The sequence below is a fragment of the Drosophila rhopaloa genome, unplaced genomic scaffold, assembly GCF_018152115.1.
Source record: "Drosophila rhopaloa isolate 14029-0021.01 unplaced genomic scaffold, ASM1815211v1 contig_115, whole genome shotgun sequence".
NCBI classification, from domain to species: domain Eukaryota; kingdom Metazoa; phylum Arthropoda; class Insecta; order Diptera; family Drosophilidae; genus Drosophila; species Drosophila rhopaloa.
The window spans coordinates 12,734,283-12,756,610 of NW_025334990.1; the positions used below are offsets into that span (position 1 = coordinate 12,734,283).

Genomic DNA, 22,328 nt, shown 5'->3' on the forward strand with positions numbered 1-22,328 from the left:
CGAAACAATAGACCGGGTCTGGGTCACAGAACCTCACTTGGCTCGGAATCGCATTTACAAATTAAGCCCAACTTCTGCCATGTAACTACTTTACCTCTGTCTGAATAGGCAATCATCAATCGAGCAGAAACAATGAATGGTTGGCTGGCACACCCCCCAGGATCCCAGGACCCCCTGGTTTCTTTCTTTTCCGTTCTTACTAGCTCAAAATGTTTGTGCTTTGTGTATTTAATATACCCATTAATCGGAGACTTAAAAGGTGTATTGTACTTGTGAATAAGTTGGTAACAGAAAGTAGAAGGCACATTTTTATTCTTAATAATTTATATTAGCAGAGTTGGAACATACTTTGTTTCAAATATTTTCTAGTATGCAAAGTCTGTCCATATCTAACTACATACCAAATACTATAAAAAAGTGACCATTTTGAAGATAGTTAACATACATGTTATGATTAATTTTTTATAAAAGGCATTACAGCGCCTGTAAGTACGCAACAAATTTTGCAACAGGGTGTATCTCATAGAGTATCTCATAGAATTCCTATTTGTTTCTTTTTCCTGCTGCCAAACGCAGGTCAACAAAGTTTTTATTGAGCTGTGTTGGGGGGAAAAACTAATGGTGGGTGGGTGTTTATAGAGAGGATCCAGTGGCAAGGACAAATAAGTAAAATACACACAAAGGAGAAGGTCCTGCGAGGCAGAGAGATACTGATACAAGGAAAAAAGGAAACCAAAGCGATGTTTTAGCAGGGGGCTAGTTGAGGGGGTGGTGAAGTGGGGGATAATTAACATTTATGAGGGGGCGCTAGAGCAGGACAGCAGGCTCAGCGAGCGAAATAACTGTAACTGTTGCTGATTGATCAAGTGTGAGGGAGTGTGCATGTGTGTGAGTGTCTGGCTGGGGCACAAACAAAAACCATATGTTTCTCGTTTGACTCCCGCACGCACTCACTCACTCACTTACTCATTAACTCACACCCACTCACTCCCCCTCTCTCAGACTCTTGCTTTCGTTGTGAGTGAAAACTCATTGCTAGCGCCTGCGCACTCTCTCCTTTTCTCCCGCTCTCTCATTTCCTTCTGATGTGTGTGTGCGATATTCTGTTACACAAAAAGGCAAAAACAAAAGGCACCGTTAGAAGGTGGGCGAGTGTGAGTGAGTTCACCACGAAACGAAAATCCTCAGCGTTAATGCCTAGGTGTGTGTGTGAGTGTGGCTGAAAGAGAGCCTGCCTCTGCAACTGTGTGCGCGGGCGTATCTGTGTGTGCGTACTTGGCGTTACGACGTCAACAGCGGCGTATCCGTCAGTACGTTTGTACGCGTCCGCAGCGCCGCTTCTTCAGTTTTTCGGTTTTCGGAATTTCGGCTCAGGCACCACAGGCACTGGCACTGGCAGATATTCAAATCAGATCCGTTTGCGAGTTCGATATTTTCATTCCGAGCCGATCCGATTCCGCTTGCGATTCACAACAGATAGAGATCCCCAATCGAACGCCGCGAGAAATTATGCTGGCCCGCTGCTCTCGCTCTACGCGCAATAATTTATTTTTACTCCATATAAACAAATTCAACGTCTATTTCCAAAAATAAATGGGCAACAATAATAAAAATAACAACAGCCGTCGGACAATTATAAGTTTTTATTTTTAACTTTTATTCGCGCCCGCCGTTGTGAACATCGCTCGACCACCACCACCCCTTGTCCCTCCCACTCGCGCCCGCCTGCCCGGACTTTGTTTATATTTACAAAAGCCAAAGCACACGACAAACATAACAGCAAACATATCACTGACTTGCATTTCGCCCCGATGGTTATCGAAAAAGCGGCGTAAACAAAGCCCGAATTCAAACAACAATTAAATTTGCATCTCAATTGCAACGATTTTTCGTGTGTGTGCGGAAACATTTGTGCAAACACCTCTGGAGCGACCTGGCATCGCCGCAAAGTTCAAAACAAGTCGGTTTCTATTGAACAGCGTATTTTAGAGAACATTTTTCCGAGGAAACGGAAGCTCTGCTGTAAAGCGATTCATGTAAGTTTTTATCAACTGTAAAGGAATGTGAAATTAAAACGGGGAAAGTGTCAAGACTTCCTTAGTCTACAAATTAAATATGTGTGAAATGTCTCTCTCAAAGTTATAAGAACCTCTTATAAAGTTTAAGAAACAATTAATTAGAGAAGTGTTTACAGTTCTTTTAAAAGTTAACAACAAATTTTCCACTAATTTACGAGTTTGTTTCACTTTGTGATTAAAATTTTAATGACAAAGATGGTTAATTTGCATGTGTCATTACTTTATTATGAGTTTCTTTTGTTACTCAATCGTAATTGATATGTGAATTAACTTTGGAAATTTTAAAAGTTGAGAATTGTAAATTTTACATTTAAATTTAAAACACGCATATCATTTTTGTGGTAATGTTTTCGTTTACTCATGCACTTATCGATACTCTCCCAAAGGCTTAGTAATTATTTACAGATCATGGCTGGGCCGTAAACCGCTCCTTTGATAGGCCGATAGGGCAATTTGATTATCTATAATTTACAATTACAAACACACTGGCAGCCGGCATGTCGGTAACTAAATAACCAATGGCAAACTGACGTCATCGCTGGCCAAACGATTGTATTCCGCGGAAGAGAAGATATCGGCCGGGTTTTCGACTTCAGTTTCCACTCATTCCCTTTCAATTTCCCGCGATTTAATGCTGAAAGTAGCTGACATATACGGACAGGCGACACGCACATACAAATACTATATATTGCTGTCGACTGATAAGCGATTTTCGTATCAATATTGAGGGCCTGCGAGAACCGCACTCCTCCAGCGAAGTTCAAATCCATTTTCCCTGCTATCAAGTTCTTTTGCATGTAGTTTTTATGGCCGGACCAACTGGCAAACTGACTAACTGACTAAATGTCTTATTGACTGGCTGATTGGCGAATTTGCTGATAATTGTCTGCACTTTGTTTCAGCCAGCAGTAGCTGCAAATGCAAAAAGAAATTCTTATAAATTCTGTTATCTCGCTCGCACTTCAGCCAGCTGGACATGCGTGCAATGCACTTTGACACCTCCGCAGGATCTAAAAAAAGAAGAAAAGGGTGGTGGCTACGTGCCGGCGGGGGGCAGTGGGTTCAAACAACAAACAAAGCAATTCAAATGCGATAATCGCTTCAGATTTGCCTTGGACTTAGCCACGGCGATCGCCGATAAACGATAACGGGCATTTGGCAATGCATGCCGAGATAATGGCACCCCACCTCCGATCACGTTTACGATCACCACCCTCAGAGATCTTGAATTACTTTTGGGGTGGTCGCGTTTAAGCCACGTTTTGGGTTTATAGATCTATAATCTAACATATTGGGAATATTAAAAATATTATAAATCTACAACACCTTACATTAATACAAGGTCTCTTTTAGATTGCAACTATGTTTTCGGTCTCAGAAGTTGTATTTATTATATTAACTAAATTGTGTATAAAGAGATCCTAATGTGAAATTCCCAGTTCCCACAATTTCAATAAAGTTCTAAGAAAAATACATAATAGTTTTGGGAATTTATCATGATATATTTAAATGAGCTCTAGAGAATACCTTCCATGAAAGAAGAAAAAAAAAATCCCAGTCAAACAATGAATTCAATCCATAAAGGAAAACCCAACTAACATCTTATCAGGCCAAAATAATTTGTTGGCAAATTTTGAACGAAAAATAGTTGACTTGTGTGTTGTTGTTGCTGTTTGGGGCTTGATAAAAAAAAATTCGCAATCAAAATTTGTTTTATTTGCCCCGTGTTTTTTGTGGGGGCCACTATCTGCCATCGAGAGCGAGAGTCTTTCTTATCACACGTGCGCATGTGAGAGTGCCCGAGTTCACATAGGAAAGCACAAAGGTGCCGATGTATGGGTGTAGTTATTAAAACATAAATGTTCCTTTTGCCATTTGCCGTGTTTTCGGCTCTCGAGTGTCTGCGATCATTATGGTTATTGCCCACCGACGCTCTCCCTCACAATTATAATTATTATTATTATAATGATTTCTTTCTGTTTCTGTTTCGTTTTCGTTTTTTCTGTTTGTGTTTTTGTTTTGGCTTTGCTTTGGCTCTCTCTCCCACACTCCGCCCCGATTTTGCATGGGTGTGAGTGCCGGCGATAAGATAGAGGTACTAGGTACTAGGTACTCGGTAGTAGGTGTACTCATAGGTGACTCGGGGCCCGAGAACTCAAATTTGTTCGACTACCTTAACACGAGACGCGTGTTTGGGGCATAAAAGCAAAAAAAACAATAAGAAACGACCCAGAAACCTTGGATTTCAATGTACTTCCTCTCTTTCGCTGGCATTTTTGCAATTGAAATTGTTGATAAACAGGCTGCAGGAAAAATGCCAGACCTGATATCAAGGTGCCAATGCGAGTGCTTGCAGAAACATTGCAAATATAAGTGTGCAGATATTTCACTTACTTTATAGGCAAGAACATGTTATCGCCAGTCTAGTTTTCTTTTGCCATATAAAATTTGATAGAGTTCGGTTCGGAAATATGGATAAATAAAGGAATTATTCTTGGATTATATGATAAAACCTTATCAGGGATTAGAAAACCAAAGTTTACCAAAGCCTAAACAGATGTTTCATATAACTTAGACTGCTGTATAAAAAAACAATTTACTCACAAGATTGTTTATAAAAAGTTCAAAATATATTGTTTAGGATTATTATAATTATCTGATAAAATGTTACATAGTATAGTAGAACATAAAAGATTGCCAAGAAGTACTTCCTGTTTTATAAAATAACAATATATTAAAAAACTTTTTAGGAAATAAGAATCATTAGGGAATGTAAAGCCTTTGATGTGCAATTTTTTAAAGTGATGTGATGATGTGATGACAATCTCTTCAAGTAAAAAGAGTGGGAAGGAAAAGGCTGCTAATCAATCCCTAGCACTTTCCAAGTAAACTGGTTCAACTTCTAATTGCTCACATTATATTGGTGGCTTCAACCCCCAACTTCTTTGTTGGGTAATTTACAGTTCTAAACTCAATTTCCGACCGCCCTCGACAACTAAAAAAGTTCCGCATCAGTGGCAGTTTCAAATGACGCGTTTCTCAGGCGTTTTCATCGCGTCTTAAAGCGCGCGCGTGTCTTTAATTAAGTCAAGATTTATAACCATACTCTCGGGAATTTTGTTAACTGCGGCACATTAACAACGATAACAAAAGTCGGGGACATTGACAGATTTCTGGGGAAAAGTGAAAGTGAAAAGCCAACCAAGGAAGTTAAAACTTCCCCTCAAGGCTAAGATCTATTAAATTGTGAAAAATGAACTTAATACCTCTATCACATTCATAATTTTGGTAAACACATAAGCCGACAAAATTATATATTAAATTAAATGATGGTGATAAATTTTGAGTTTTTTAAACTTGAAATTTGGCCGGGCAGCTGCCATAAAAACGGAATTTATGAAAGGTCTCGCCTGCGTTCTCTGTCGCTCTAATTGAGGCTGTGAGCTGCGGACGGTGAGAGATTGCATTCAGATCGGCTCATCTCATTGCGAACACAACTGGTTTTCGCAATCGGTTCGGAGTTCATTCCTCCAAAATACGGAAAAGTTTAAAATTTGCATAAATTTGGCCGCAACAAATGCTAATTGAGCGCAATCAAGGCGAGCAACAAGTTTTCGCCTTTTTAATGTGCCTGCTCATCGGAGAAAAAGCCGCAAAACGTGATTCACTAAATCAAATCGATAATGTCCCCACCGCCTTTGTTGGGCCAAACAATTAGGGAAAACACAAAGTTGCTAAGCAGAGGGATTCTGATTTCGAGATGGAACGCCGAGCGAAACACCCACATTCTTGAGATTTGTTCTTGGCCATTTGCCTAATGATGTCGCCGCTGGCTGTCTTTTGGGCCAATTAAATGGAGAATCTGGCAAACGTGTGGCGGCAGTTAGCTGCGTTTTAATTGCCCGGCCACAAGACAAATGTCTTGACACACATCCTGCAATGGAGCAGACTCGGCACATCCTTCCGTTCGTCCTGCTCAAGTGCCGTGCCGCCTTTGCCGTTGACCCAGTGAAATGCAGCCAACTGCAACCGCAAATGGTTGATTGTTGCAATGAAAACCGTGTTAAGTTCTTTTTGGCCCCCAGGTTACACAGATCCAACCGCACATCCTTTGTTTTTTCAACCACATTCCGTTGCGGTGATTAGCCCTTTTCGCAATCCCCCTTTGCCACTTCCCCTCTCTTAACTTTTTTCCCCCCTGCAATTAGTCAAATATTTCTGCTGCCATTCTTGATTGTTTTCGCTAGGCCAACACCTGCACCACTTCAAGTGCCGCCTGACTAAACAAACACGAGCCCATTAATATAGTATGTATTTCATTGCGAATGACTTGACCATTTAATTTATAATGAGTTTTTGGCAACTTGAAATTCTTGCGAGATTAGATACTGTATTGTGGGCGAATGCTTCTCTCGGCCACTGAATGCAGATTTTCGATAGCTTAGAACTTTGATAGAGTAGAACTTTGGCAAACATAATAGAAGCAGTTAAATTGGTAGTTATTAGGGGGTAAAATTAAACTCTCAATACTTAATACTGTTTGAGAGTGTTACATTCCAAATAAAAAATAATGGATTGATGAACGTTTACATTTGATACAAAGAAAAGTTCATCCAAACGGTATCAAAATATAGATCACACAGCCCTAAAAACTTAATGCATACTAAATTATACTATTGCATTAGAAACGAGGACGGAAGCTAACTTCGGCAAGCCGAAGTTTTAATACCCTTGCAGACTTTGACGAAATTGCTAAAAGTGAAAAAGTAGCGAAAGGAATAAGGTATACATAAGTAAACTAGATTTGCATCGTTTCAAGTCAATTGCTTTTATACTGCAAAAATGTCATATACAAATGGAAAAAAAGGGATACTTTCGCCTTTAACAATTTTTTCTATCTCCTTTAAGGTATAGACTTCCGAGCGGCAAGCGCTTTTACCCTAATCAAGATATGCGTAAATAAATAAGAATTGGAAAATTTTATGTTAGTAGCTTACACACTGCGCGAAAAATTCTGATAATCATCAAATTTGGACCGATTTCACCCTATTGTTCCTATGGGAGCTATAGAATATAGACGTCCGATCGGCACGCGCTTTCACCTTGATCAATGTATGCATAAAAAAATAGGATTTGGAAAGATTCATGTCAATAGCTTGTATACTGCGTGAAATATCCTAAAAATCATTAAATTTTAACCGATTTTACCCTTTTGTTCCTATGGGAGCTATAGGATATAGACGTCCGATCGTCACGCGCTTTTACTCTGATCAAGGTACGCATAAAAAAATAAGATTTGGAAAGATTTATGTCAATAGCTTTTACACTGCGCGAAATATCTTCCATTCTTGCAAGTTATATCCGATTGTTCCTATGGGAGCTATAGGATATAGACATCCGATCGGGGCGGTTTTCAAACTTGATCTGCGTACACTTGTTTTAGGACGACTGTGAAAGTTTCAGATCGCTAGCTTTTAAACTGAGCTCGCAAACGGTATTGAAACAGACGGACAGACGGACAGACGGACGGACGGACAGACGGACAGACGGACAGACGGACATGGCTATATCGACTCCCCTATTGATCCTGATCAAGAATATATATACTTTATAGGGTCGGAAACGTCTCCTTCACTGCGTTACAAACTTCTGACCAAAATTATAATACCCTCTGCAAGGGTATAAAAACACTAAGTGCAATATAGTTTTATTTCAGAATACTTTATAACTTTAACTGCCTTAAAAAAACCTAGATATATTTTTAGTCAGATTGAAGATACCAAACCATACTTAAAGATTATATTTCGGATTAAAAAAGAAACGTTGATTGCCTTTTAAAAACGAATGTTCAATTCTTTTTTTTACCTAAATTGAAGAGTAAAGCTTTATTTCGGTTTAATGACCTTACCCTTTTTTGCCTTAAATAAATGTCTTTAAAGTAACATTTCAGTAAAGACCTTTGCCATCCATTTTTAATGTTTAATTAACCTTTTATAGAATTTTTTTTGACCCTAAAAAGACCCTCCATTTGAGAGCTTTTTAGTTGTATCCAAAGCAGCATGAGAGTAATTCAATAGCAGACGCTGATAAGTATGCTACAAAACAGGACAAACTCGTAATTCGAGCACTTGATGTCCTGCTGCTGTCTGCCACATGGCCTTGTTGGCTTGCCACCCCTCCCCATTTGCCACCCCTTTCCCTCCACTTTCGATTGTTGCAATGACGCTGACAGTCACAGATATACACACTCAGTGGCATGTGGCCACTAATTGACTCACTTGCGGTGTGATAACGTGCCCGCTTTTGTTCGCGCCTTCAATTATTCATCTCCTTGCACTGACGCACTTGTTGTAAGCGATGTATTTTATGCACCTTATCGGCACACACTAAGCATCCTGCAGTGGAACACAGAAAGCCACTCAAGAAGTGACTAAAACATGAGTTACTGCAAAGGGCTCAATCGCCAATTTCGGTCTATTTCCGAGATAATCCCCTGAGCGGCAATCCAAAAACTGTGAGTGGCACATCCTAAGCGGATTAGGTGTCCTTTAATTATGGCCCAAGTGCTTAGCCCAAACACAAACACGAGCAAACAAAGGCCACAATTTGCCTTCCTGCTGGATAGAATTTTCCAAAATCTAATATTGATTACTAAACGGATAATTATTGATTTGGGGGGAACATGGTGGGAACCACTGCGTATACTTGATACCCTATCTTGATTCCTTCTCTTCTCTTTTTTTTATTTTTATTTTTTTGTTACGCCCATTTGGAGCAACACTTGTCCGTGGTCATGCCATTAAATCCCTGGAGGAGAGTCATCGAGCAGCTTTATTCACTCCACAATGTCTTGTGACTCGGTTGCTACCGAATCAAATGGTAGCGTCATCAATATCATTATCGATTCATTCCTTATGCCTCGGTTCCTGATTCCTACATTTCGTTTCTTTTCCATATCAATAATGAATGTTCAAGTCACCGAATACAAAACTCACGCATAATCATGGCGGGTTGCCCGAATAAAAAGGAAGGCGCATGGAGGAAAAGCGGGAGAAATGTAACGAATTTGTTGAGTGTGTCCTTGCTGTTGTGCGAGTATGTGTGTGTGAGTGTGTGTGTCGCAGTGTGTGTGTGCTGGCTGTCACACATTTTCGTCAAGGCTAAGACCCCACCAGCCTGTCACAACCCATTTTACCCCATGTTCCCCCCACTATAACACCACCCTTCGCCCGCTGGCTCAGCTGAAAGCTGAAGCATATTGCGTAGGTCGCTGCGTGAGTCGTGGAAAAATGGGAGAGGGGAAAGTGAATTGGAAGGGGGAGGGGGAGAGGCAGAGGGGGATGGTGGGAAAAAGGAAAAGCGTTGCCAAGGCACTTGTTGTTGTTAATGTTGTTTTTGTCCCGCATCCTGGCCGGAGGACAAACAACAGGCAAAGACGAAAAGGAAGACCAAGACTGAGGCAACTGAAATTTATCCGACTCGATTTCCTTTTGCCAAAACACGGGCAAAAAAATGGTATCCCAAAAACCTACAAATTATTAAACATACATTTTTTACACAAAAAAGGTGAATTAAAAAGTACTTTGCTTTACACTCAATCCACCTTAATTTCAATTACATTTCTTCTGACTACAATAAAAACTATTTAGGGTCATTGAGACCTTAAAGTTTGTTAAAGGAGAACTAAATTAAGGGTAAAATACCTAATTGTATTTGTTTTTTTTTTCTTGAAAAAAGTATTCAATTTTAGGACGTTTTAATAATGATTTAAACATATACATTACACGACTTTTTATAGGACTAAAACTTGTATCCTAATTTAATAGTATAGAATAAATGCCTTTAATAATATAGAATTTGGTGAGAAAAATAATGCAAAACGGATATTTTAAGATGATAAGTGGTTATCTTTTCTTAAAAAAACTGCTTTGTAAACTCTATTCGATATAAAGAACCTATTTTATCTCAGTGATGGAATTGGCTGGCTCAAAGGAGCCGTGAGGGGACCTGAGCATATTTTTTTGCTGGCTCGCGTTTGCCAGCCACGTGCCGCTGCCACAGAGGGAAAATGGTGAAAATTGAGGAAAACTGGGGAAAAGCGACACAGACCCAGCTTCCGCCGGAGCACTTGAGTGTTGCCGTTGCCCCGGGCAAACGGAAAAAACGGTTTTGGAGTGCCGCTTCCGTTTCCGCTTTAAAACAGTTTGCGAGTGAACTTGTTGGCACATCCTTATTGATTTAGTGCGTGTGTGGTGTGTGGGCAATGGCAGGACATCAAAGCGAATGGCAATAGGATCCAGGGGAAAGGATCTCCGGCGGAGGGACAGCGCGAATCTAATCATGCGTAGGGTCAGTCGAAGGCAGCGGCATTAATTAACCGAAGCCAGCCGATGAAATAGGTCATCCTAGGGCGATAAATGTTACATGTGCGATACAACTTGCTCTTCATTAGCGGTGCATTGAACTTTCAACGCCAGTGGAGCGATGACAATGGAGCAAGTTGACCGCAAATCCTGCCCCGTCCAGCTGAAAAACCCTTTTGAAGTCGCCAGCTAAGTGGGTTAAATGGTCAGCCATGGGTTAATTACTCCCCCACTCCCCTACTCCCAATCCCACCCATTTAGCCAGTCAATCACTCATTGTTTGTATCCTCTTTATATCTCGTTGCAGTTACCTGAGGACAATTTATACGGAAACACAATTATATAAAATTATATACACACCTATATATATACAAGAAGAATTTGCCGTTTTGACAAGCCGTCCACTTATACAACAAAAAGAAGGGATAATATATAGATAATATATATAAATATGCCCCACGTCTGCCACATCAGGATAAGCCACAGCAATCCGCAGGGCAGCCACTAACAGAGTTTTCCGGGAAAGTTTTGCCGGAAAATCCAGCAAATCAGCGACCAAGCCAGCAGGAATCAGCCAGTTGAGCGCAAGGACATCGTCATCTCAGTTACAATCGGAGGAGGATAGGAAAACTGTTGCCATGGGTCGCAAAAAAATTCAAATATCACGCATCACCGACGAACGCAATCGGCAGGTGAGTGTCAATATGTTTGCAAATCCGTGGCAATAACAATAATAATTCAGTGGTGGGCAACAATTGTTTGCTCGAAATGGAAGCTTCCATTTTGCCATGGCAATGTAACTTAATTAAGACTGTGATAAAGCACGAGAGGTGAATCGATTTACGGCCATTAAATTGAAATCGAACCCATGTCGAGATAGCAATTCCTCATTAAATTGTGCTACTTGGTGTTCAGTGAATTAGTTCGTTGGATTAGACAAGCTAATTTGATGTCTGATTAACTGACATGATTGTCAAGTTGTGCTTGGTAAATTCTAGAAAAAAGCTGGATAATGTGTGATTATCAAGCTACTTTAAATGAATACATTTCTGCGATAGCCAAACTTGGGCTTTTTAAACAGATTCCGATAATAAATTAACATTGGGTAACAATAATTTCCAAAAATAAAGTAATTTTATCAAAGTATTCCCAATTGATTTTCTTATTCACCGACATTTTTCGCAAAGTAATAATTCAAAAATCTTTAAAAAAGCATACAGTAATAAATTGACTCTTATTTATGGGCTTTGTACTTCCCAAACCATTCCAAAATAGAGTAATTTAATCAAAGTATTCCCAATTGATTTCCTTATTCACCGACATTCGTAGCAAAGTAATAAGTCAAAATTCTTAAAAAAATCATAGAGAGAAATAAATTCACTCTTGCTTTTGGACTTTGACTTCCCAAACCATCCCAAAAAAAAGTATACTTTTCAAACAGTTTTCACTCGGAACTAATTTTCATTTTCCATTCCCATTTTTTAACTGGCGAGCGTGTGTCGTGTCATCGCAAGGTTTTCCCCACCGACTTACTGCTCTGTTTTGGGGCGATGTCTTGGCCAAGCCATAAACGCGTCATCGCCCGGCAGTGAAAACAACGAGGAACAGTAACAACTTGTTTATTGTTCTGCCCCTTTGGCCTTGACTCGGCCATAATCGATTCATTACCAACTAGCCAGCTAGCTGGGGAAAAGGGGCCACCTAACAACCACCTTCCTATTTTAACAGTTTACCACTTGGCCAGGCCACTTGGGCTAAGGCCACTGCCTCTAATTACATTTTCGAACCGCATAAATATTTGAGCATGGGCCGTAATTGAACGCACTTCCGTTTCCGGTTCTCCCCTCGCCCACAGGTGACCTTCAACAAGCGCAAGTTCGGCGTGATGAAGAAGGCCTACGAGCTGTCCGTGCTCTGCGACTGCGAGATCGCCCTCATCATCTTCTCGTCGAGCAACAAGCTGTACCAGTACGCCAGCACCGACATGGATCGCGTCCTGCTCAAGTACACCGAGTACAACGAGCCCCACGAGTCCCTCACCAACAAGAACATCATCGAGGTAAGTTCACCAAGAGTAAGAAAATGGGGTGGAAAATGGGGCGGAAAGTGGGGTGGAAAAGCGGGGTGAAAAAGAGGGGAAAGCGTCTCGAACGAGAGCGCCATTATGCAAATTCAAGTGAGCCGTGAAAAGCACAGCAGTGAATGCAAAAACAAAAGGGTGGAAAGCAAAGGCAACTATCTTTTAGATACGAGATACTAGACCAAAGCTGGGAATACCCTGTGGCTCTTTAAAATATCTCTACTTAAAAATAGTCCTCTCCATTTTACTAATTTAATTCATTCATTTAAATATTTAAACAGAAAATATTAAAAAAATTTAAAATTTAAAAATAATTTTAGAAAAAGCAGTTGCTTTTAAAAACGCTTATAAGCTAAATGGGGTATAAGTTATAACTTTATAGTCATGCACCTGGAACCTTAAAATTTAATTTATATCTGTGCAACAATTTAATTGAAATGAAGCCCTTTTTACAGAGTCACATATACGTAAGACATGGCAAAAGCTTAGTAAGTTTTATTTACCTTTGTTTCTATAATTTTTTATCTATTTGATTTTTAAGTGACCAATTTTCCTATTTTAAAGCAGAGTTCATTATTTGTTCAAAGATATTAATCATGAATGATTAAATTTATCAGCTTTAAATACTATATATTTTTTCTGTGTATGCCAAAGCTCAGATCTCTGTAAACTCCTTAATAAAATCATACTACCGGAACGTCTGCATTAAATAAACTTAAACTTGTACAGCCTTTGGCAAGGATTAAAGCAATAGCAATAACAGCGACTGCAGAATTAAGCTGAGGAAATGGGGGAAAAAGACACGCGGAGGGAGGGAAAATGTCGCCAAGTATTTTGCATTTCTAATGCCGCGTCGTCGTCTCTGTTTCGCCGTTGTTGCTGTCCGCGTGCAAATGGTTTTGTAATGTTAATGCTGCAGAGGAAACAGAGCGGCGGCGTGGGACAATATTTGCATTTACATAATTTAGCACAACAAAGCGTCAAGTGGGCCGAAAGAAAGGCCTGGGGCCAATTATCACGTCACTCGGCGGATATCTCTTACACATTTCCCCTCATTTTGCATTTTTACATTTCGCCTCACAGAAGGAGAACAAGAACGGCGTGATGTCGCCGGACTCGCCCGAAGCCGAAACGGACTACACACTCACACCGCGCACGGAGGCCAAGTACAACAAGATCGACGAGGAGTTCCAGAACATGATGCAGCGCAACCAGATGGCCATCGGCGGAGCGGGTGCACAACGCCAGCTGGCCAACAGCAGCTACACGCTGCCCGTTTCCGTTCCGGTGCCGGGATCCTATGGCGACAACCTGCTGCAGGCCAGCCCCCAGATGTCACACACCAACATCAGCCCACGTCCATCGAGTTCGGAGACGGATTCAGGTGGGATGTCCCTGATAAGTTAGTACAGTGTCTCGCGCCGGCTGCACACACATTTCTATCTATCTATCGTTGGTTCTGTTCCTCGTTTTCGTTTTGATCTCGATCTGCATGGTTGCCTGGAGTGCTAAACTCTTTAAACTCTAACCCTCTAACCCGTGGTTCTGTTGCTGTTTCTGATTTCCCTAACCCCACTCACCGCCATCTAACCAAAATGCGTGCGAAGTTCTGTGTAGCATATATATATATAGTGTATATAGAGCGATAGCGATCCGGTCTAAACGTGTGTTTGCATATTCTTATCTTCTCTTTCGGCTCATCAGTCTATCCATCGGGTTCCATGCTGGAGATGTCGAACGGCTATCCGCATTCACACTCGCCGCTTGTGGGATCACCGAGTCCGGGTCCCAGTCCTGGCATAGGTGGGCATAAACATACTCCTCCCTCACCTAACACTCTCCACCGAAACTAACATCACTCCATCATTGGCTAAAAACTCTGGGTGTGGTGTGGCTCCTGACTAACCGAGATCTCCTTGCAGCCCATCACTTGTCCATCAAGCAGCAGTCACCGGGCAGCCAGAACGGACGAGCTTCCAATCTGCGGGTCGTAATACCGCCCACCATCGCCCCCATACCGCCCAACATGTCTGCGCCGGACGACGTGCCCTATTCGGATGTGAGTATTTAATAGTGATTCCCTTAGTTGGATTTGACTTAATCATGGTTTTATCTTGTTGTTTAGCAACGACAGAGTCAGACGTCGCTGAACACGCCAGTGGTCACGCTGCAGACGCCGATTCCCGCCCTCACGAGCTACTCCTTCGGGGCGCAGGACTTCTCCTCCTCCGGCGTGATGGGCAGCGCGGATATCATGAGCCTCAACACCTGGCATCAGGGCCTGGTGCCGCACTCTAGGTGAGCAATCATCTACAACCAGTTTGGAATTTAAGAACTAATCATAATATTCCCCCCTTTGTTCTTATAGTCTCTCGCACCTGGCTGTCTCGAATAGCACGCCGCCGCCCGCCACCTCACCCGTCTCCATCAAAGTCAAGGCCGAGCCGCAGTCGCCGCCACGCGATCTGTCCGCCAGTGGCCATCAGCAGAATAGCAATGGGTCGACGGGAAGCGGCGGATCGAGCAGCAGCACCAGTAGCAATGCCAGTGGAGGAGGAGGAGGAGGTGGCGGCTCGGGAGCCGTGAGTGCAGCCAATGTAATTACGCACTTGAACAACGTCAGTGTGCTGGCAGGTGGTCCTTCGGGCCCAGGAGGCGGAGGAGGAGGAAATGGCGGCAGCAATGGGAGCATAGAGCAGGCCACCAATCTGAGTGTGCTGAGCCATGCGCAGCAGCACCACCTGGTCATGCCCAACTCGCGGCCCTCGTCCACGGGCCACATCACACCCACACCAGGTAGGCATTCATTTTTCTGCACTTTCTCGCTTTCCTTTCCTTTGTACTTTGACTTCTCCCTCGTGTTCGAAGGATTTCCGCTTGCAAAAAAATGCCGCCGTTTGTCTACTAATTTGACTAGAGTTGCAAATTTACGAACAAAAAAAACTTAAATTTTTATAGCGGCATGATTCTAGTGTTCAAAGCTATCTCTTTAACTCTCCCTTTCTGTTAATGTTTAAATTTCTAGTGCCCAACGGGCGTATACTTAATGCTCGATTACGTATACGCCGCGTTGCCCGTGATGGCATTTCGATTTTCGTTTAACTCTATACCAACTACTTGCAACCTGCCGTTCTAATATTGTTACTATTTAATACGATTGTCTTTTTTTGCATTAACCCACAACGACAACGACAACAACAACATTGTGTGATAATTTTTAGGGCATGATAAGTATGAAGGATATCCGTACCGCGCGCTAATGGGACATAATGCTAGATGGAATTTTGCCGGTAAATTGGCCACAAACGAAAATACATCAAATACATTCAGATACACACACACATACAAATACATATACACATAAACAAGCATACAAAAACACCTATAAATACGCATACATACATACATACAAACAAAACTGTAGCAAAATTCTTGTAAATCCAATGAAATTCCTTGTTTTTTAGGGTAAGGGTCAGTTGAAAACATCTTGAGTTTGATTCCGTTTGAGTTTCGGGGGCCTTAATAAGATTGTGAAATTCCAAAGAAAATTTTTGTTTGAATGGCTTTTGATTTTGTTTTGATTTTCTCTACTAACCCCACACAACCAAGCGATTTCCTGCTAACCCAAAACACTACCTGCAGTTCTAGAAGCTCACTTATGACTCGAAATTTAAGGATTTCTAAAAATGCCTTTATCTTTTGATGAAAATCAGTTTGAATGACTCTGTTAATGGAAATTAACTGTCTAATTCATGGGTTATAAGTGACTTTTAAAACTTCGGACCTCATAATCACAAGACACAATCTCACAATGGTCAGATGCTGAATGTCCGAGTGTCTGGCCACGCCCCCAGCCCGCCCTGAATGCCCAGCCCGCCTGCCTTTGTCATACACATGCGACCATGGAGCAAATCAAACTAATAGCTTAACAGACTTCATTATCCTTAATGCAGGTGCGCCGAGCAGCGATCAGGATGTCCGTCTGGCCGCCGTTGTTGCGCAGCAGCAGCAGCAACATCAGCAGCAGCAGCAACACCAGCAGCAGCAACTGGGCGACTACGATGCCCCCAACCACAAACGGCCGAGAATATCGGGCGGATGGGGCACATAGCCGGCACGAGCTGCCGGTAGCAGCCACTACAAGCCACATCACAACAACCACACCGGCTGCAGCGGCATCAGCAGCAGCAGCAACACCAGCTGCAACACAAGCGACACCATCAGCAGCAGCAACAACAAGAAGCCGGCGGAGTGCGATGACCTGGCGATGATGCCACCACCGCCGCGCAAGGACATGGCCCGCAGCTCCTACAGCCTGCTGCAGTCCGGCTACGACTGCTACGGCCAGCAGCTGGCGGTGGCCTACGGATCCCAGCAGCACCCGTAGCGGTAGCCGTTGCCCTAGCCACCACGTCCTCCGTTTCCGGACCAGTGCAATAGTTGAGAGGGGAAACTGGAGGCAGTTTTGTTTTGTTTTCGGTTTAAGCGAACAGTGACAGTGTCATATCTTATAGTTATTGTAACTTAAATGAATTACGATTACACACCTACGGTAATAGTTATAATTTTAAATTATAAACGCAGAGCTGGCGGGTCTGAACTGACCCCGCATCCTGCCCAGAATTATGAGCAGGTTAGAGTGTTGAGCTGATTTAGTTTAGTTACAATTACAAAATACAGTTACGAGTATGGTTAAAGTTAATGTTAAATCTAATCTTAGGACAAAATGCTGCAGACAAAAAAAAAAAGAAAAGAAAGAAAAACAAAACAGAACAGAAGAAGAACGAGCTCTTTATGCTGTAAATATTTGATTTTAGTGTCATAAGTTTTAAACTTAGTTCGTAGTGGACTACGAGATACGTAAACCATGCAAGTCATACGATGAAACGATTCAGAAATTCTATGCAAAACACAGACCCTCATGCAGATGTACTCAGTGTTCGATCATAATTTGTAATTTTGTGCAATTTAACGTCAATTTTTCAGTTCTGTTCTATGCACACACACTTTTGGCGGTTCATCAATCGAACCAGATTTGTTTTCTAGCTAGGTTTGCTTGATTTCAGCATGAATCACAGCCTTTGCAAGTACATATACACACTTTATGATTATGATTTAGTTCTGATTTAAGCGATTATTTAATAGACACTTTTCTCTTCATCTCTTAAGCGAAACGAAGTCATAATTTGTAATTTAAATTTAAAGTGGATTTCTATTCAATTTGAAGTGTTTCAAATTCTTGTGCCTAAGTTTTGTATTTTTTACATTTAAATGCAGTTTGTAAAACAACAACAATCGCAACAGCAACAACAACTCAACAAAATATAATTTAAATAAAATTATTCAGAAATTTTTCGTTTTTATTTTGCATTACCAGTATTATTTGATTAATCCATTACTTTATTTATTTTCTGTACAATTTACCCGGCCATATTTAAACAGGCCCAGTGGGCGTGTCTGCGCCTGTGTCAATTTCAATTGCCCATTTCGAACTTGCCAATATTTGACTAAGGGGTAAACGCGCCCGCAAATATTTGCACTGTCCATATGACCTGTTGCACTTTATACAGCAGCGGCGAAGAGGCGCAAACAAAAAGAGTAAAATATTTATGTATATTTGTATTTGGGACGAGCCTGCATCAGCTGTGCATATTTAAATACAGAAAGCAAAAATGCAGGTGCAGTTGGCGGAGAGCATAAACAATAAGCAAACTTACACTCTACAGGTTTCCCCATTGAACAAGCTTTACAACACCTACATATTTACATATTTAAGCAGATTGAAGAGGAACGGGAGTGCGAAATTATACGTCTACCAGCACGTGAACGATATTTTCTAGCCATATACGATATATACACTAAGCAAACTAGCCAAGGTTCCCCAAAACCGAAGCGCACTTTTAGGAAGAGAGACCTTGGACCCAGTGTACAATACACGTAGTTAGTCCACAGAGCAGTCCATCTCGGAGTAGATCCTTTCCAGAAACTCCAAGAGCTGCTCGGGATGGACTGCTCCTTGTTGGTTATATTATAATATATTATGTTCATACATACATGTTATTGGTGGATATTTGTGGGTATATTTGTTGCACCACTCAATGTTGTAACCTGAACCCTATGTTGACCCTAAATGATTTTCATATAATTTGCAAGGACTTTTCGAATTTTCCAAGAGTTATCATTTTTGTTTGGACCTTATTCTGTTGATGTATATAGATCCTGGTATATAACTTCACTGTGTAGTGTTGCCTTAAAAACAGTGCCTCTTTTTGATGAACAAAACAAATACATGAAGATATAACTAAATGTTGTACTAATGTTGATTGCAAATGATAATGATAACGAACAACTTGATGGTGAAAAATTTCAATACAGGTGTTAATTGTGCTATTTAAATAAGCGTAGATAAATCTGGTAACTGATATTAACCTAACCGAAACCCTAGTGAAATCCCGAGAGAGATAACCTCCACTAAGCAGCACGTAATGTACAAAGGGGCGTTTCAATTGGCATTGCATAAGGAAGGCTTACCCAGAAACCCATATAGTCTAGTTACAAAACAAAATAAAGGAAGGAAGGAAAGTGGATATATTGATAGAAGTAATTTATATTTGATCGACGCACTGTACAGTTGACTGTCTCGAAGACGTCCTACGGTCACAGGGACCACTCACAGCACGGAAATAATCGACAGGTCGGATTCTGCAGACGGATCGTCCAGAGTGTAAATTCGTATTCGCTGTACCTTTAGGATAATACCTAGATAAAATGTTAAACCTACGCACTGTTGTAATGGGATTTATGTGGCACGCCACAAGCATCATATAATAATTATTCAAAGACTTGTGCTTGAACTCACTTAGAGAATATTGTGGGCTCCCGTGCGGATCTGCACAAAGATTAGGGAGCATTTCAGAGCGAGGGTCACCTACTTAAGTGTATCCATCGATGTGTCTGTTCAAATAACCATATACAACTAAATTGTAACTCTAAGCTAAGGATATGCAACCGTTTTGGTGAAAAACAAGTTAGTACATTATACATGCATATATATGTGAAACTATATAATGAGAAACAAGTTTTATCCGTGCACTGAATATGAAAGGTTTTGGAAATTGACAAATTGATTGTGGATTCAATATTTACCTATTAAGTTGGTGTTTTAAACAGAAAAAGCGAGAACAAAACCGAACAAACGATAGTAGAACATTTTAAATAAAACCTTTTTGGCAACTGAATAATCTTTGACTTTCTTTACAATTTTATTGCAACTTTAAGCTTAATTCCGTATCATAAGTTCAAATTCTCAATGTTAAAAACTAATGAAATGCAATTTCGGTACACGAATTGGCTGGGATGATTGTCCTTTCACATGCCGTTGTAGGCGGGGCCGCCGCCTCCCTCGGGCACCACCCAATTGATGTTCTGCTTGGGGTCCTTGATATCACAGGTCTTGCAGTGGATGCAGTTCTGGGCGTTGATCTGCAGCTTCATGTTGCCGCCCTCCTCGTTGGGCACATACTCGTAGACGCCGGCGGGGCAGAATCGCTGCTCGGGTCCCTCGTAGAGCGCCAGGTTGTGGTCCACGGGGATGCGGTCGTCCTTGAGCGTCAGATGGGCGGGCTGGTCGCCCTCGTGGTTCGTGCCCGTCAGTGCCACCGACGACAGAAGGTCGAAGGAGATCTTGCCATCGGGTTTGGGGTAAACAATGGGCTGGCTGGAGCTGGCGGGCTGCAGGGACTCATGGTCCTGGGGACCGTGCTTCAAGGTCCAGGGCTCGCGTCCTCCCATGAAGATGGAGAAGCCACTCAGGACTAGACCGCCGTACAGGCCTAGGGGATTGTGGAATGAAGGGTGGACATTGCGTACGCTATAAAGGTCCTTCCAAACAAAGGAGTTCTTGATTCTGAAAGGGAAAAGATTAATTACTTAGAATTCAGAGTCTTTTTACAGTGCTCTCGTCTTACTTTTCAGCATAGCTGGTGGGTTCCACGCCAGCCGTCGATTGTGTATCCGCATTGATGGCCTCCAGGGCACTCTCCGCAGCCAGCATGCCACTTTTCATCGCGTAATGGGAGCCCTTGATGCGAGGGACATTCAGGAAGCCAGCACTGCAGCCAACCAGACAACCGCCAGGGAAAGATAGCTTCTGGGGCAGACTCTGGAAGCCGCCCTCGTTGATGGCACGTGCTCCGTAGGCGATTCGGGTGGCGCCCTCGAAGACGTCGCGCACCTTGGGGTGCGTCTTGAAGCGCTGGAACTCCTGGAAGGGACTGAGCCAGGGGTTCTTGTAGTTGAGGCCGACCACGAAGCCCACAGCAATGGTGGGTGTGGGCTCATTCAGATGGTACAGGAATGAGCCGCCATATGTGAAGCGGTCCAGCGGCCAGCCAATGGTGTGCTCCACCAAACCGGGTCTGTAAAGCAGGATAATTGAGGTAGGAAAAAGTATTTTTTTTCTTAGCTAGTAGCTACTTACTGATGCTTCTCGGGGGCGATCTCCCAGACCTCTTTCAGACCGATTCCATAGGCCTGTGGCTCGCTGCCCTCGTTCAGGCCGAATTTCTGCATGATCTGCTTCGTCAGGTGACCGCGGCAGCCCTCAGCGAAGATGGTGGTCTTGGCGTGCAGCTCCATGCCACGTGCAAAGGTGTCCTTGGGAGCTCCACTCTTGGCAATGCCCACGTCGTTGGTGGCGATACCCTTTACACTGCCATCCTCGTGGAAGAGCACCTCCGAGGCAGCACAGCCGGGGTAGATCTCCACGCCCAAGGCCTCTGCCTGATCCCCAAGCCACTTGACCAGGTGGCCCAAGCGGACCACATAGTTGCCGTGGTTGTCCATGGGCCAGCCCTTGAAGACGGGTATGGAGATGCGACCGGAGCCGGTGAGGAAGGAGAAGGTATCCTTGGTCACGGGGGTGTTCAGAGGAGCACCCTGCTCCTTCCAGTCGGGAATGAGCTCGTTCAGCGAAATGGGATCGATGACGGCGCCGGAGAGGATGTGTCCACCTACTTCGGCAGATTTCTCCACCACGCAGACTCGGATTTCCTACCATTAGAAGAATATTTAGTGTGGTTGTGATAGAAATATAGAGGCTAACCAACCTGATCCTTCTCTGCTGCCAATTGCTTGGCCCGAATGGCCGCCGACATGCCAGCGGGTCCTCCACCCACGATCACCAGATCCACCTCCTCGATGCAACGCTCCATGTCCACCTCTGTCCACCGTTCATCCTTCTCGCGGGGATTCAGTGTATAGTGGGTGGTGATCCTTGGGTATTTGGCCACCTCCGAGATGCTGCGCACCAGGGTGGGTCTGAAAAGCCTCTGAACTAGAAAGGAAATAGATCACTTATTAGTCTCTTGGCATCTTTGCGGTTATGTAATACCCGAAATTTATGTTCTGGGAACACTTACCTCTGTGCATTTTCAAAAGTGCCGACATTTTCTCTTCTGTTCTCAGCTAATAACGGTTTAACAGTGGGAAGAGTTCTGGAAATGCACCAAACTGTTCCTAGATATGCGTATATATGTTGTTGTGTTTACTCTCTATTCCAAAACACAACACAAACAACAAGATCGGTGCAACAAGTTGGACTTTAGACCCGTCCAGCTGATGACGTAGCGCCGTCCAAAGTTCGTTGGCGATGTTTACCGTATGTTATGAGTTTCTAACACTCGAGATTGCCAACTTGGAAGTGGAAAATAACACTGATAAAACTGCAATATTAAAGCGGTTTGGATCCGACTCCTAAGAAGCGGTTTCTTATGCTCACAGCTGGGGCGATAAGAACAACTGACACTA

At 42.6% G+C, this 22,328-nt stretch overlaps 2 protein-coding genes across 11 annotated transcripts; one reads left to right on the top strand and one right to left on the bottom strand.

The window, feature by feature from the left end:
- The first annotated feature begins 1,295 nt into the window (after positions 1 to 1,295).
- Positions 1,296 to 17,283, top strand: LOC108037549 (myocyte-specific enhancer factor 2). Of its 10 annotated transcripts, none has more exons than XM_017114142.2 (10): positions 1,297 to 2,036; positions 10,749 to 11,133; positions 12,297 to 12,500; positions 13,605 to 13,923; positions 14,226 to 14,324; positions 14,444 to 14,580; positions 14,647 to 14,819; positions 14,890 to 15,317; positions 15,743 to 15,811; positions 16,475 to 17,283. In XM_017114142.2, exons 2-10 carry the CDS (start codon positions 11,080 to 11,082, stop codon positions 16,630 to 16,632), a joined length of 1,641 nt encoding a protein of 546 aa, XP_016969631.1. In that variant the 5' UTR covers positions 1,297 to 2,036; positions 10,749 to 11,079; the 3' UTR covers positions 16,633 to 17,283. The 10 variants fall into 10 exon arrangements, with proteins under 10 accessions (XP_016969637.1, XP_016969638.1, XP_016969631.1 ...); XM_044462042.1 differs by having other exon boundaries at positions 13,605 to 13,905; XM_017114148.2 differs by lacking the exon at positions 14,226 to 14,324 and having other exon boundaries at positions 1,296 to 2,036.
- Positions 17,284 to 19,759: 2,476 nt separating this feature from the next.
- LOC108037548 (electron transfer flavoprotein-ubiquinone oxidoreductase, mitochondrial) lies at positions 19,760 to 22,317 on the bottom strand. Its single transcript, XM_017114141.1, has 5 exons — positions 21,941 to 22,317; positions 21,629 to 21,855; positions 21,001 to 21,572; positions 20,489 to 20,938; positions 19,760 to 20,427 (listed from the first exon to the last, which is right to left on the bottom strand). Exons 1-5 carry the CDS (start codon positions 21,966 to 21,968, stop codon positions 19,890 to 19,892), a joined length of 1,815 nt encoding a protein of 604 aa, XP_016969630.1. The 5' UTR covers positions 21,969 to 22,317; the 3' UTR covers positions 19,760 to 19,889.
- Positions 22,318 to 22,328: the final 11 nt, after the last annotated feature.

Bases quoted from the DNA above. Each gene is read 5' to 3' on its own strand.
- LOC108037548 (XM_017114141.1), bottom strand. From the start codon at position 21,968: ATGTCGGCACTTTTGAAAATGCACAGAG. The intron at 21,856-21,940 runs GTAAGTGTTCCC...TTTCCTTTCTAG, and splicing joins ACTTTTGAAAATGCACAGAG to TTCAGAGGCTTTTCAGACCC. The intron at 20,939-21,000 runs GTAAGTAGCTAC...CCTGCTTTACAG, and splicing joins ATCGCCCCCGAGAAGCATCA to ACCCGGTTTGGTGGAGCACA.
- LOC108037549 (XM_017114142.2), top strand. From the start codon at position 11,080: ATGGGTCGCAAAAAAATTCAAATATCACGCATCACCGACGAACGCAAT. The intron at 13,924-14,225 runs GTTAGTACAGTG...TCGGCTCATCAG, and splicing joins AGGTGGGATGTCCCTGATAA to TCTATCCATCGGGTTCCATG. The intron at 14,820-14,889 runs GTGAGCAATCAT...TTGTTCTTATAG, and splicing joins GGCCTGGTGCCGCACTCTAG to TCTCTCGCACCTGGCTGTCT.